The sequence below is a fragment of the Aethalodelphis obliquidens genome, unplaced genomic scaffold (genome assembly GCF_003676395.1).
Source record: "Aethalodelphis obliquidens isolate GAN/ISIS:26980383/991018 unplaced genomic scaffold, ASM367639v1 scaffold70, whole genome shotgun sequence".
Classification (NCBI taxonomy): domain Eukaryota; kingdom Metazoa; phylum Chordata; class Mammalia; order Artiodactyla; family Delphinidae; genus Aethalodelphis; species Aethalodelphis obliquidens.
In genome coordinates, this window is record NW_020838014.1 from 225,733 (window position 1) to 241,479 (window position 15,747).

Sequence of the window (15,747 nt, forward strand, 5' to 3'; positions counted from 1 at the left end):
ATTGTATATATGTGCCACATCTTCTTTATCCATTCATCCGATGATGGGCACTTAGGTTGTTTCCATCTCCGGGCTATTGTAAATAGAGCTGCAATGAACATTTTGGTACATGACTCTTTTTGAATTTTGGTTTTCTCAGAGTATATGCCCAGTAGTGGGATTGCTGGGTCATATGGTAGTTCTATTTGTAGTTTTTTAAGGAACCTCCATACTGTTCTCCATAGTGACTGAACCAATTCACATTCCCACCAGCAGTGCAAGAGTGTTCCCTTTTCTCCACACCCTCTCCAGCATTTATTGTTTCTAGATTTTTTGATGATGGCCATTCTGACTGCTGTGAGATGATATCTCATTGTAGTTTTGATTTGCATTTCTCTAATGATTAATGATGTTGAGCATTCATTCATGTGTTTGTTGGCAGTCTGTATATCTTCTTTGGAGAAATGTCTATTTAGGTCTTCTGCCCATTTTTGGATTGGGTTGTTTGTTTTGTTATTGAGCTGCATGAGCTGCTTGTAAATTTTGGAAATTAATCCTTTGTCAGTTGCTTCATTTGCAAATATTTTCTCCCATTCTGAGGACTGTCTTTTGGTCTTGTTTATGGTTTCCTTTGCTGTACAAAAGCTTTGAAGTTTCATTAGGTCCCATTTGTTTATTTTTGTTTTTGTTTCCATTTCTCTAGGAGATGGGTCAAAAAGGAAATGTAAGAACCTAAGAAATTGTGGAAACCTTGTGCTTTTAAAAGTTTTTTTTTTTTTAAGTTTTAGATACTTGTACCAAAAAGTGATGGCACAATACTGAAAATGATCTATAATTTAGTGTTTTCTTTTCTTTCTCTTTTAAAAAAATATTGTCACCAGCCCAATAGTTCATATTCACACTGTTCTATTGATTTAAACAGTGTGCTTAGAGAAGATGTTGACTTATGGGGACAAGTGCCTTATTTTCTGGAGGAGCAGTAGAAATAGTAGTGGTAACCTCTGTGGATAGGCACTCTGAAGCACACCAGTACGTAAGAAAGTCCTAGGCTGACAGGCATCTGTGGGCCTGGAGAGCAACTGGTACAGATTACAGCAAGCTACAGGAAGGATTTTTTTTTTGTGGGGTGGAGGGTGGGGAGAAGGGAATGAAATTCATAGATTATCTGGCAGGTTTGGGTGGAAAATACGTTGGTAGACAATTCTAGAATAAACACAAGTTATATGAAAAAGGAAATGTAATCTTAATATATTACTTTGCTATGTGTTATTTAAGAGCTAAAATTCTCATCTACCATAATAGCAATATGTAAAACTAAAAACCAAGAGATAGGAGTATAAATATCTTATTTAGAAGTATGGAGAGCACTCAAAGAAAGAGCTAGAAGTTTGAAGTAGGTTAAGGGGATATAGTTACTGCTCTTTTTTGTTTTAAGCCTTTTTTTGTAATGCCTGCTAGTAGTACTAATTAGCATATATTACTTTTAGTTTAAGAGAGTGTAAGACCTAAAGCTTTTGGGTAGGAGACAGAATGATTACAGAATTTGAAACTATCATCTGAAAAATGAAATAGGATTGCTTATTGAAAAAGAAGATATGGCAGGTGGAATAACTGTTTTCAAATATTTGAAGGAGCATAGACTGGAAGAGGAATTCTCTTTTTTCTGTTTGGCATCAGAGACAGAGACCCAGTAAGTGGCCACTACAAAGAAACAGCAATGTAAAGAACGTTCTAACAATTAGGTTATCCAGAAATGGAATGGACTGTTTTGTGAGCATAGAATTCAAAGGGTTAGATGACCATATCTGGAGATGTTTTTAGAGTGAATTACCACAAAAGAAACACTTACTATGGTTCAGGCATTCTGTTGTTAAATACTGACTTCAGTATTTTAAACAAGAAAAGACAAAACCAGCTATTCATATAACATGTTATAGGATTTGCTACATGTAAATTAAATGTATTATTTTCTAAGTTTGTCATCACAGTCTTCATAGAATAAGCTTTTATCATTTGTGGTTTGCAAATGATACCTTTCTTTCCTGTTGTTTATTTTTCATATTCTGACTCTGGTTGAGTTAGTCAAGTTTTCTTTGCTCGTTTTTCCTCTAGTGATTTTTAAGTTATATTATTTAGTTGTTGACATTACATTTTTCACATGTTTAGATTTATATTTTTTTTAATGTATAGAAAAAGAGAGATTTAGTATCTTTATCCTTTTCCCAAGAAGAGAAAACCTTTAACATGCCTTTCTTCCTGTCTCCTCCCAAACAAAAAGGTTGAGATAATCAGTTTTATTTCCAGATTTTTATACATATTTTACAGTGATAATTAGATACCTAACTATAATTTTTCCTGATTTATTTATTTGTTTGCTTTATTTGCTTGGCATATTTCTTGTTCTTACACCTTTCTGTTTCTTGAATCATTTTCCTTTTTTGTGTTGGAGTACCAACAACTCCAGTAATTTTTTAACATCTTTATTGGAGTATAATTGCTTTACAATGGTGTGTTAGTTTCTGCTGTATCACAAAGTGAATCAGCTATATGTATACATATATCCCCATATCCCCTCCCTCTTGTGTCTCCTTCCCACCCTCCCTAACCCACCCCTCTAGGTGGTCACAGAGCAGAGCTGATCTCCCTGTGCTATGCAGCTGCTTCCCACTAGCTATCTATTTTACATTTGGTAGTGTATATATGTCCATGTCACTCTCTCACTTCATCCCAGCTTACCCTTCCCCCTCCCCATATCCTCAAGTCCATTCTCTACATCTGCATCTTTATTCCTGTCCTGCCCCTAGGTTCTTCAGAAGCATTTTTTTTATTACACATATATGTGTTAGCATATGGTATTTGTTTTTCTAGTAATTTTTGATATGTATTTTTATTATCATTTAGTTCTAATTATTTACTTTCCATCTTGATTTCTTCTTTGACCCATGTATTATTTAGAATTATGTTGTTTAACTTACATTTTGAGATTATGTATATTTTTGTATTGGTTCCTAGTTTAATTGTAGTTAGAATGTACGCTTTGTATGATTTCAGTCCTTTGAAATTTGTTGAGACCTGATTTATGGCCCAGCATTGTCTGTTCCAGTAAATAATCCATGTGGCAATTTAGAAAAATGTGTAATTTGCAGTTGTTGGGTGTGGTGTTCTATATATGTCTACTGGAGTAAGTTGATTTGTTATTTGGTCAAATCTTTTACATATCTGTACTGATTTTTGTCTTCCTTTTCTATCAGATACTGTTATGTTAAAATCTAATCATGATTGTGTATTTGACTAGTTTTTCCTTTAGTTCTGTCAACTTCTGCTGTATGTATTTTGTCTTGTATTTTAATTTTTCCTATTGAACATTTACTCACGTAATTAGTGATATTTGGATTATCCATTATTTTCAATTTGTCCATCTCTTCTTTGTTCCTTCCTTTTTTCCCTTTATTCCTTCTGTTTTTAGTTATCAAACCATTCAAAATGCAGTGGCTTAAAACAACCCGTTGTTTCCTGAGTATGGAATTAGGGAGTGGCTCAGCTAGGTAGATCTGGCCTAAGGTCTCTCCTCTGGGTGTTGCAGTCAAATGGTGGCTGTCTGGGATCATCTTCTACACTCACAGGTCTGGGAGGACTCACAGCTGGGGTTCCTCCAGCAAATTTGTCCCATCTCTGTGGTCTCTCCAAAGTGGCAGCTTCAAGGCAGCCTTACAGCCTGGGCCCAAAGACATGGCTGCAAAGAGAAAGATCCAGGAGGAAATTCTGGCACCCTTTCTAGCTTCAGAAGTCAGACAACACCACTTCTGCTATATTTTATTAAATCTTCCCATATTCAAGGGGAGAGGAATATGTTTTTCTCTAGAAGTTTTTTAGGGTAAGATTTATCCTTCTTACCTCTTTCACACTTTCCATCTCCCCATCCTTTTGTTCTTCTCTGTTTGGGTGGGTTCAGTATATTGGTTCACTAACCTGCTTTTTTCAGCTATATCCATTTTTCTCTTCAGCCCATCTACTGAACTTTTTTTTGATGCTCATATTTTTATTTTCTAGGTTTCCAAAGTGTCTTTTACATAGATGTAATAACTTCACAGGTTTCTTTAAGGATATTACATTTATTTTATAGCGTTTTATAGGCCCTCTTAACTCTGTTTTCTTTGGTTTTTGTTCTTCTGTTTGTTGAATTTATTGCCTCTGTCAAGGTGTTTTCCTCAAATCTGTGATTAATTGTCTGCTCTTTTTGAGAATCCCTACTGGCCTCTTCTATTTACAGGAGCTTACCTTCTTTCATTTGGGAAGGGGTAGGAAGTGCTATTGGGCTGAGTATACCTGGTTTTAGAGTGTGAAGACTAATTTAGAAACTTCATTTATAAGTACATTATGTCTGATCACTTTATCCCTATGTACATCCTCTCCCCAAAATACTAATCTTGAGAAGAATAAGAGGAGAAGGTATCAAGGAAGATATTCTCTCAATGAGATAATGTGATTTTATGTTACAAAAATAGTTGATGTTGCATTATGATGTACTATGAGGAACTTTGTTCTTTATTTTAGAAACTTAAGTCTTACCATCATTTCCATATTTATTCACCACCATCCCCACCTATCCCCAACATGTTGTGGTCAGTTGTCACATTTAAAATATTCACAACTTCTGTAAATATTTAAATATAACCAACAGTATAACTGCTTGTTAAGCTTCAGTGTTCCTTAATGTAAAAAATTTTTTCTCCAAAATTTCTTGTCACAACTAAATTTCCTTTAATGAATTTTGTTTCATAGGTTCAGTTGTGCAGGAGAAACTATTTCATCTTTTAATTAGTTTAAATATTTAAAAACAGAAACAACAAAGTTGGGGTCTATTTGCATCACAAAGAAATCAAGTTGTTACTTTATGAAATTTAGAAGTAGTTTTGCTGAAGTTCGAAGAGTGAAAAAATGTTATAACTTAGACCGTAGTGTTAGGGATTCAAGATTGACTTAAAATGTAAACATAGTGTAATGTTTATTCTTGTCCTCCTTATTTGTCAGGGAATCTTAACCAGAGTGAGAAATTTTCTGGTGCTGTGTTGGGAGTGCACGGCACAAGAGATTTCCATAAAAAGGCATGGGATTTGCTTGGAAGAACATAGTAGTTTTCTAACTTGGCAGTAATGAGTTAGAACTAACCCCCTTTAAAAAGAAAATATTAATCTACATTATTCCTCATTGGGTATTTGTATGTGTTTTCTTATCTGAGCTATATTATTCTTGTATCTGCATTTGTGCATATGTATATACATTTATAATCCATGGTACTTGTTAGGTGTAAAGAAAATAATTTTCTATGCATACAGTATGTATGAAAAATGATTTTGGAAGTCGACTCTCTTACCCCTCGAGTTGAGTAACGGGACAAATATCTTGTTCTTACAGAGTACCCAAAATAATTTGGCAATCTCTGAGTGCTTTCCCCCAAATTCTGTTGCCCTAGGAGGCAATTTGGGGAGCATAAATAAGCCTTACTATATTAGGATTCCCTCTCGAAAGGTACACATTTTTGGATGAGAGAGGTGATGAATTCATATCTTGTTAAAATGACAGCAATCCTCAGACTAAGAATCACTGGGGGCCTTGAAAGGGGGTTAAGGATATGAGGATCTGTCTGGTTGAAAGAACCTTGAACATTATACTTCCAGTTCCCTTCCCTTTCTTGTGCTATTATTGTAATATATTTTACTTCTATGTATGTTGTAAACCCTGTGGTACATTGTTATTTTTGCTTTAAGAGGCCAAAAAAGTCTTGTAGATTTACTCTCACCATTTCTGGTACTTTTTATTTCTTTAGTAATGTCATTTCTTTTTCTTTTTTAAAATTAATTAATTATTTATTTATTTTTGGCTGCATTGGGTGTTTGTTGCTGCGCACGGGCTTTCTCTAGTTGTGGCACGCGGGGGCTACTCTTCGTTGTATACTGACTTCTCATTGTGGTGGCTTCTCTTGTGTGGAGCACAGGCTCTAGGCATGCGGGCTTCAGTAGTTGTGGCACACAGGCTCAGTAGTTGTGGTGCACGGGCTTAGTTGCTCCGTGGCATGTGGGGTCTTCCCGGACCAGAGCTCGAACCCATGTCCCCTGCATAGGCAGGTGGATTCTTAACCACTGTGCCACCAGGGAAGCCCCAATTGTCATTTCTTTATGTAGATCCACATTTCCATCTGTTATCATTTTCTTCCACCTGAAGAATTTTTTTTGCTTTTTTTTAAGTGCAGGTTCGTGAACTTATTTCTTCCCCCAGCTTTTCTCTCTTTTTTTGGATCTGAAAAAAAAAATTATTTCACTTTCATTTTTGAAGGATACATTCATTGTATTTAGCATTCTAGGTTGACCATATTTTTCTTTAAGCATTTGGAAGATGTATTTTCTTCTGTCTTGCATAGCTTCTCGAGAAAGTCTATATATTTTCTTAACTTTGTTCCTCTGTGGCTAAACTTTTTCCTTTAGCTTCTTGTAAGATTTTCTCTCTTTGACAGTTTTTCAGGAATTTGATTATTGTGCCTTGTGCTTTTCTTTGTATTTATACTAAGGAGAGGGCTCATTGAGTTTCTTGGATCTATGGATTTATAGTTTTTATCAAATTTTGAAAGTATTTTATTATTCAACCCCACCCCCACCCCATTCCAGTTACACACATATACTTGATAGCTGTGGTTTTCCTTTCTTCTTTTATTTTTCTTCTTCCTTTTCTTTTCTCTCTCCCTCTCCTTCCATCTCCCCACTCTACCCTCCTCATCAACTTTTTTCTATCTTCATCTCAGTTCCTCTGAAATTTCCTTCTGCAGTATTTAATATAATGTTAATCCCATCTGGTTATATTTCCATTTCACATACTGTTTTTGAACACTAGAAGTTCATTTTGGTTCTTTTATGTCTACCGTTTCTCTCCTCATATTTTCATTAAATCCTTGAGCATATTTATCATAGCAGTTTTAGAGTCCTCATTGGCTAATTCCATTATCTCACTTCTGGGTCTGTTTCAGTTGACTCATCCCACCCTAGTTTCAGGTCATATTTTCTTTCTTTCTTATGTGTCTATTAATTTTTATTGGATGCTGTGGACATTGAAAATTTTATATTGTTGAATGGTGGATTTTTTTTTTCTTTAAAAAAATCTTGGACTTGTTCTGACAGGCAGTTGTTATCTATGGATTGACTCAATCCTTTTGAGGCTTATTTTTAAGCCTTTTTAGGAAGCATGTAGAGTATTTTTTACTCTAGGGTTTGTTTACTCCTGTACTAAGTATGAATATTCTGGGGTTTCAAGTGAATTGTCTATTTTTCAACAAAGAAGACTCTTCTGGTCAGAATGTCAATATTTCCCAGCCCTCTGGGAATTGCTCAGCTTACAGATTCCTATTTATTCTTTGCCTTACCTCATGGAGTTTCATCCTGCATGCCTGGCTTAGCGTTTGGCCGCAGACTCAGGTGGACGCCTGTGCAGATTTCTGGAGTTTTCTGTGCATAACTCCCACTTCTCTGGTAACTTCTCTGCTTGAATTTTTTCTCCCTGCATCACAGTCTGAAAAGTACCTCTAGGCAGAAAGCCAGGGCAGGTGTAGGTCTCACTTCATTTCCTTCCCACCTCTCAGAGATCACAGTGCTTTACTGCTTATTGTCCAACCATGTCTTGCAAACAGTTGTTTCATATATTTTGTTTGGTGTTTTAGCTGTTTATTGTGGGATGGAAAGTTCATTCCTATTTACACCATCATGGTCATTGGAAATTCTTTTGTATCTTTTTAAGATAATCATGGAGATAAAAAATAAAGTTTATATTTATTCCCCTCCCCCCGTCCCAGCAATTTGGGCCTTATGAAATAAACCAGCAGTACCTACCTACAGAGTTTCAACAATTTCATCTACATTTTCCCATTTGTATCATAATAATATTTGAGGTAACAGTTTATGTGGTTCACCAATAATACAATAATGAACAAAACAGTATAGAATTACATATGATATTTTAAGCAAATAAAATAGCATTTTCATTATATTCAAGCTCATGAGTGAACTTTTCAAAAAAGTATGTAAGTTTAAGTGATAGCTTCGTAAAGAGCTCGTGATTGTAGCTATAACTACTAGTTTTAATCATCTTATTTTCTGATCAAATATGAAGTAACATGAACAGGCTAATGATTGATGACTAGTCAAAGATAATCTGTAATGAACTAAAATGCCTGGCAGTGGTCCTATAAATTTGTATTAAAATATTCATGGTTTTGTTGTATAGCCTCTGTCTTCCTCTTGATAGTTTTAAGGGAAAAAACAAACAAAAAACAAAATGTCATGTTATTTCATGTAACAGTTGTACATTCTTAGGCTATTCTTAGCATGTTTATTAATCTTTGATTTTTTTTTCCCCCCAGATTGTCAGTATTTAAAAAGACCACATCATGCGTGAGTACAAGCTAGTGGTCCTTGGTTCAGGAGGCGTGGGGAAGTCTGCTCTGGTAAGTTAGCCACCTAACTATAATTAATTAATATAATGCAAGAAGAACGGTGATATTTTCTTGCTTTACAACTTCTAGTCGCTCAAGAGAAAAGGTGGCAGTATGTTTTATATGCCTAATATCTGGCCTACCAGGGTACAAGGACTCATTCAGTAACCATGGATGTGTAGTTTTATAATGGTGGCTCATTCATTCTTTCATTTATCAAATATTTATTGGCTACCTATTTTATGTTAAGCACTAGTGTTTGTGATTCAAAGAGGAATAAAAATTGTTTTCATTGTTAAGGAACTTACATTCTAGTGTGGGAGACTGATTATTACAAGTACCAGTGGAGTAAATCCTACCCTACCCCCATCCCAGACTTAAGTGGAATAAAGGTCATTTTTTTGTACACATGCTGTATTTATTTAGGAAGTGTTCATTGAGCTTCTATAACGTCAGACTCTAAAGTTACAACAGTGAACAAAAACAGTCACAGTCTCCCTCACAGAGCTTACATTATAGTGGAGGAGATGTAATAGATACACAATTAATCAAAGAACTACTTGATTATAATTGTGAGAGAGATACTTTGAAAGAAAAGTATATATTGTTAAGAGACCTCTATGACAAGGGAACCTAAATTAGCATTTGAACAACTGAGAAGGGTCACAGTTGCTGGGATAGGAGTGAACCGGGAAGAAAGTAGAGGGAAATGAGGTGAGAGATAAGCAGGGGCCAGATCATGACTTGAAGACCATGTAAGAACTTGGAATTTATTCCTAATGACAATGAGAAGCTGTTGAAGTAGGGTTTTGGGAGGGTGGTGGTGATGACAGAATTGGATATATGTTTTAAAGAGAGCACTTTGTTCTATCAAGAGTAATTTAGAAGACAGGCAGAGAAGATGTGGGAAACAAGTTGGGAGTTAATGCAATACACCACATTATTGTTTGTGGAAGCTTATATTAGCAGTGAAGAAGAGAAAAGTAGATGTTTTGAGAGTTAAATAGGAGGTAGAATTGACAGTTAACTTAGTGCTAGATTGATATGGGGACTAGGAGAGAAGGAGCTGTTGAGGGTGACTCCCAAATTTCACAGTCAAGCTACTGATTTTATGAATGGACCATTAAAGAAGTAGAAGGAAAGCACTGGAGAATGAGCAGATTTGAGAGTGAAAACCAAGAGTCATGTCAAACGTCATGTGCTTGTGAGATGTTCAAGTAAATACATCAAATAAACATCACATCCTCAAGACAATAGCTTAAAAGAGAGACTTGTGGTATGATTTGGGTTGCCATGAATATATCTATGGTATTTATTTTATGGGAATTATGTTACTGTTAGGAGTGTAATTTAGTACCTCTGTGGTGAATGTTTGCGAGTATCTGTTATTTTATTATTTTTTTAATTTTTTTTTATTTTTTAACATCTTTATTAAAGTATAATTGCTTTACAATGGTGTGTCAGTTTCTGCTTTATAACAAAGTGAATCAGTTATACATATATCCCCATATCTCTTCCCTCTTGGTATCCGTTATTTTAAATGCATGTAACTTTCAATTCAGCAAGTCCCTTTCTGGAAATGTATCCCACACATAAGTTCACATATACAAAATGACATGGTCAAGGATGTCTATTACAACATTCTTTACAGTGGCAAGAGTTTGGAAACAACCTAAATGTCTACCAGTAGGGGCTAAATAAGTTTTTAATATGTATTTTGAGTGGAATCCTATAAACCATTAAAAAGAATGCAGCAGCTCTGTATATACTGATAATTAATGATATCTAAGCTGTATTACTTAGGAGGAAAAAGATACTAAGCAGTGTAGAGTACCATATGTGTTTTATAAGAAAGGAAGAATGAGGGGGGGAGATATTATAAAAGAACAGAGGCTATTTTTGCAAGGTTCAATAAGCTGCAGATAACATATCAATTACTTCCTTGGGAGTGGAATTGGAAAAGATGGTAAATAGAATTAGTTACCATTACATATGTTTTTGTGTCTTTTGCATTTTGTCCTACGTCCATGAATTACCTTTTTAAAATAAATAAATTAATTTAAAATCCATAGGAATTAATGAGGTTGTCTAGGGAGAGACTAGAGAGAGAAGAGAACTCAGGACTGGGCTCTGAGTACCTCTCAACATTTAAAGAGTAGGTAGGATTGGAGGATCCAGCATAGAAGAATGTATCTTGTACTTGAATGTAAATAATGTACCTTTACTTGACTGCTCAGAAGTCATAGCATAGTAGCTGGATGTGATAAAAGCAGCTACAGTAAGGTGATGATGCCATAACCATCCTGGGGTGGGTTGAAGAGTAAATGAGAGCTGAGGAAATGGAACCACCATTATAGATAGCTGAAGAAGTTTACTATATTCAAATTAATCTATTTAATTCAAGCTAAAATAGTATATAAAATATTCCTCTGGCTAATTGAAGTGTGAATGACCTCAGTCCACATTCTTACCCTTGCTTTTAGGCAGTGATGTACCAGACCCCGTTCTAAAGCTATCTAGGAAATATTTCACAACCATCTTCTGTACTTCTTTTCATTTACTGAATGGTAAAATACCTAGTTTCCCATCTTTGTTTATAGAAATTTTAGAGATAAAAGTAGATAATCTGAAAAAGATGAGTAGGTAATGTTTTCGTATGCAAAGAGTAAGGCTTTGGAATCAGGAAGGTATATGTTTGAATCTCAGCTGGCAAATCAGAAAAATAACTACTTCTGGGGTGAATATGAAATTTGAATGTAATTATAAATTTAATAAACTCAATAAATTTTAATTCCCTCTTCTGTTTTCCCCCACAATTAGAAAGACTGTTCAAGACTTTTTAAAATTTACAATGTTTTGTCTCTCTCCTTTGAGGGTATGAGATAAAACTTGCTATAGATACATAGAGGGGTAATAGGAGTTTAAATACTGATAAATTTTCACGTTTTAGTAAATTAGAATCCATGTCCTTATTTGTATCCTGGTAGTATTTTAAAACTTAATATAGTAATTATTTAACAGTGTAATGTCAGCAGCAGCATTGATGACAGTTTTTAACATGACCACCTCCTTTCATAAGTGTACTCTTAATTATGAATGTATCCTTATATTGAAAAATAATGACACTTCACATTTGCATGTTTACGCAGAGTTTTCATATAATTACATTTAACCTTTACCACTTTGCGAAGTTAAGTAACATTTAAGAGGGGCTGATTTTTCTTTTAAGTCCTTAACTTTTGTCTGCTTTTTTTAAATTTCTAGACAGTTCAATTTGTTCAGGGAATTTTTGTTGAAAAATATGACCCAACGATAGAAGATTCCTACAGAAAGGTAAAATATGAAACTTGTATACACATGCTTACAAGTAGTTTCTTATGACTTTAAAACTTGATCCATGGAATTGCTTTTTTGAAAATAGTTTTGAGAAATGATACAGATGTTCTGTATTTGTTTTTAAAAGTTTCACCAAGACAAAATACTTTTCGTAGAACACTGCTTATTAGCTATAGAGAGCTCCATGTTCTGTTACTGATTAGTAATCTGTTCTTTAATGTACACATTTTCCTGGTGGGAATTCTTTTAATGTAGAAAAATTGCATATAAATAGGTATATTTTTGATTACTCTTTTTGTGAACTAAAATTAAGAACACTTTATGCTTGAAGTTATACAGTAACTGAAAGTTATTTTTGTTTAGTTGTATAATAACTTAAAAAATATTTCTCCTTTAAACTGTAAAAAGTTAAAGAGTTGGATTCTGTAACACCAGAACACCAAGAGTAAAATTGCTAACTGTGGACTTTGCAGGATAATGATGTGTTGATACAGGAAGGTTCATTGATTCTCACAAATGTACCACTCTGATGCAGGAGGCTGATAGTGGGGGAGGCTAGCAGGGAGCAGGAAAAGGGTGTATCGGAACTCTGTACTTTCTGCTCAGTGTTGCTGTGAACCAAAAGCTGCTTTCTAAAAAATAAAGCTTATTTAAAAGGAAAAAAATTTTTAATAGTTGGTCTTGACAAAAAATACTATTTTATTTAACTATAAGACTAGCTAGAATTGTGGAGAATTTTCATGATTTTATTTCCCAAGTATGTTATGGGGGGGAAGAGACAGTGTTGTAAGAAAGCCTAGTAACCAACGATATACCCCACTGCCCCCCAAAAAGATTAACCTGCCTTTCAACAAATAAGAAAGGGTTGCTTTGGTAGATGTTTTAGAATTTACCTTTAAATAGTGCTATAACTTTTGCTGAATTAAGTTCATCAAGCCTACTGGCAGAGCAGTTTCATTATCTGTAAATTGGAAACAAAATTGTGATATATATTGAGAAACTACAGACCTAATTCATTGTTCATTGAACATGCCCATTCACAGATTGTGCAGGTTGTTATCATATTTGTCCCGTAAGTGGTAGACAGTGAGTTTGTAGATCCACCTGTGGTGCTCCTCATCAATTCCTGATCTGACAGAGAAGCAGAGTTTAAAATAGTCCTTAGGTTAATATGTTTATTTTTAGAAGACCATGTTGCATTACTGAAATCTCCCCCAAATAAGTTGCTGGTTAAAGCTTTAACTACAAACGGAGATATGTACCTTGAATGCTGAAGCACTTTTCTTAATCCCTTCTTTATTGAACATTTTCCTCACAGCTAATAGTTGATACTTTCTTTAGGACAACCTTCTCTTCTGTAAAGCCCTGGGAAAGTAGAATTCAGTATATGAAATTTCACCTTATACACACAGCTTTTCCAAAGAAGTACCTTTTTTTAAAGTCTTGAGAACTCTATAGGTTCAGTGTTACTGTGTTCCCTTTATCTCTTAAGAATTTCCTTTGTATTAAATTTGGGCATATTTTAGTAAAACTTTGACAACTTGAATCTGGTGAGTTGGCAAAGTTTTCTTTACCCCCAGATATTGGCTGTTTTGAGCTGCTTTTGTGCTTTGTTTTGAAGATAATATAAATATACATACTTTATACATTTTTTTTCCCTGTTAGAACTATACCTGTTTGTTGCAGTTTTTCTTAAATTGCAGAATATGACCATTGGCTTCTAATAATAACAACAATCATTACTCAGAGTTTATAGTGGTCAGAAAAATATCTAAACTCAGGATTAACAGTCCTAGCTTCTGTATTATTAATAGAATGTGTTTGAGACCTCCTGTTCTTTACTGTAGTACCAACTTGGTCTCCACCAATACAGCAAACTGCTAGAGAAAGGCTTTGTAGTTGTTAATAAGGACTTTGAGTGAAGAGGTGGGAGGAAAACAGACTGACATTTTGATGTTACTTTTTCATCCCCCTCCACCCCCCACCCCCCTGCCCTGACCCTAACAGCAAGTTGAAGTAGACTGCCAACAGTGTATGCTCGAAATCCTGGATACAGCAGGAACAGTAAGGATGTTTTCTCTTTTTTTTTGGCGGGGGTAGGGTGGGTGGACAGATTTTCATTTGTGAACAGTATATGGTCACCTCAATGATTTCTGTGAGTAAAAGCATTTGTTCTGATTAAGAACGTTAAGTCTCTAAACGTAGGGCTTCCTAAATTTTCTTATGTGTGTGAAACTATCTATGATGTACTTAATGCCCACATATCACTATTAAATTGTATGTTGCGCTCACCTACAGAATCTGTGTGTTGAGTTTCTTTTCCCTGTATTGAGGTAAGGATTATGCTCTTAGTGCTTTAAACGAACAAACAAAAGGAAAGTATTTTAAATACGGAATTTTAGTTAAAATAGGTATTTCTCTGGGTTTAAATAAGACTAACTCTTAACACCATGGTCATTCATTTATTTAAAAAACTTTTTTTGCTTTTTATTAGCATTTTAACATCTCAAGGGACTGGTGACAGATAACGTGTGTTCTGACAAAAATCTTTAGGATTATTTTGAGCCTCATTTTTCACATGCTTAAATGAGTATAGTGACGTTTAGTACATTATAGGGTGCTTATAATGATCAAATGAGATAGTGATTATAAATCACTTGGCACAAAATGTCTTTTATATTTGTGTATTTGTGTATATGTGTATTTGCTTTTATTTTCATTGTCTTCATTTGTCCTCACCTTTTTAATTGTTTAATTAATTAATGATGGTTTTATTCTGCCACAATTATACTACCACAAAAAATGCACACATTAAATGATTTTCTTTTCTTTTTTTTTTCTCCATATACGTAGACTTTACCTATTAGGCAATTCCTAGCTTTAAAATGGATGGTATTCTTAAATGTTCTACGTTGTTTTAAAATTCAGCACAAATATTCCCACTATAATTTTATAAATGGTAAGAAAGCTTTAGATCAAAAAAAAACTTAAGCAGACTGGAGCAATTAGAGTACGAATTATACCATATTTTTCTGTTCTTTTGTGGGAAAATGGATCTTGATTCCAACAGGAAGCTTTGGATCACTGGAACTCCTTCTTTCTTGTATCAGCTGAATTGAGACCTCCCCCTCTTGCCACTTCGTCCAACCCCCAAATTTCCTAGCTTCTGAATCAGCAATAATTCTCCTTTGTTCCCAAAGACCCCAACAGTTAAAAAAAAAAATACTTTCTATTTCTTCCTTTCACAGCCTCCACAAGTGTGAGGGCATTGTTTCTTCCTCCTCTTGTCCAAATTAAAATTTTCCCCTTCTGCAGAGATCTTCCGCTTGTGCTCTCAAATATCTTGTATTTATACCATCCTAGCACTCAGCATGCTGTGTTGTAATTTTCTGTTTACTTCTCTGTCCCCAGTGCCTTGCATAACGTTTGGAAAGTAGTTGATGCTCTTTGATCTTGTTCTAGATCACTCCTTACTCCTTAAGGATTTTTGCTTACTTTCTCCAACACTGCTTTAGTCCGAATTCTTGGTGATTTTAGTATCCAAATAGAATCTTTACGGGTAATATAGATGATCCAGTAGCTTGGCCTCTCAGGTCCTTGACCTCCACCCTGCTTCAGTCATTCATGCCCGTGGTCTTTACCCTAGACTATATGATTACCAGTAACATAATACCATCTTAAATCTCATTTCAAGTGTCCTACTCTCTACTAACCATCTCTTGTTTCTCCATCTCACTTCCTTTCATACCTTTCAACCTGACTGTAATCTGCAGTCTGTTAAATCTAACATCTTTGATTATCCATCATATCCTCAACCCCCTGTTTATACAGCTTCAAGTTCATGGTCTGTCATTCATAATCAATCCCTCGGATATATCCTCAACCTTCTTGATTTTTCAGCAACCTTTGACTCAGTAGATCATTATCCTTATCTGTAAAAATTTTATTCATTTGAC

At 34.8% G+C, this 15,747-nt stretch overlaps 1 protein-coding gene across 3 annotated transcripts in view; it reads left to right on the top strand.

The window, feature by feature from the left end:
- Positions 1 to 15,747, top strand: part of RAP1A (RAP1A, member of RAS oncogene family) — a 68,020-nt gene that overhangs the window by 35,372 nt on the left and 16,901 nt on the right. For 2 of the 3 annotated variants that reach the window (XM_027091155.1, XM_027091156.1), the window contains exons 2-4: positions 8,384 to 8,467; positions 11,720 to 11,788; positions 13,799 to 13,855. In XM_027091155.1, coding sequence (XP_026946956.1) covers positions 8,411 to 8,467; positions 11,720 to 11,788; positions 13,799 to 13,855 — 183 coding nt within the window. In that variant the 5' untranslated portion in view covers positions 8,384 to 8,410. The remainder of the gene's footprint in view (positions 1 to 8,383; positions 8,468 to 11,719; positions 11,789 to 13,798; positions 13,856 to 15,747) is intronic. The other variant, XM_027091157.1, reaches the window with a different exon arrangement.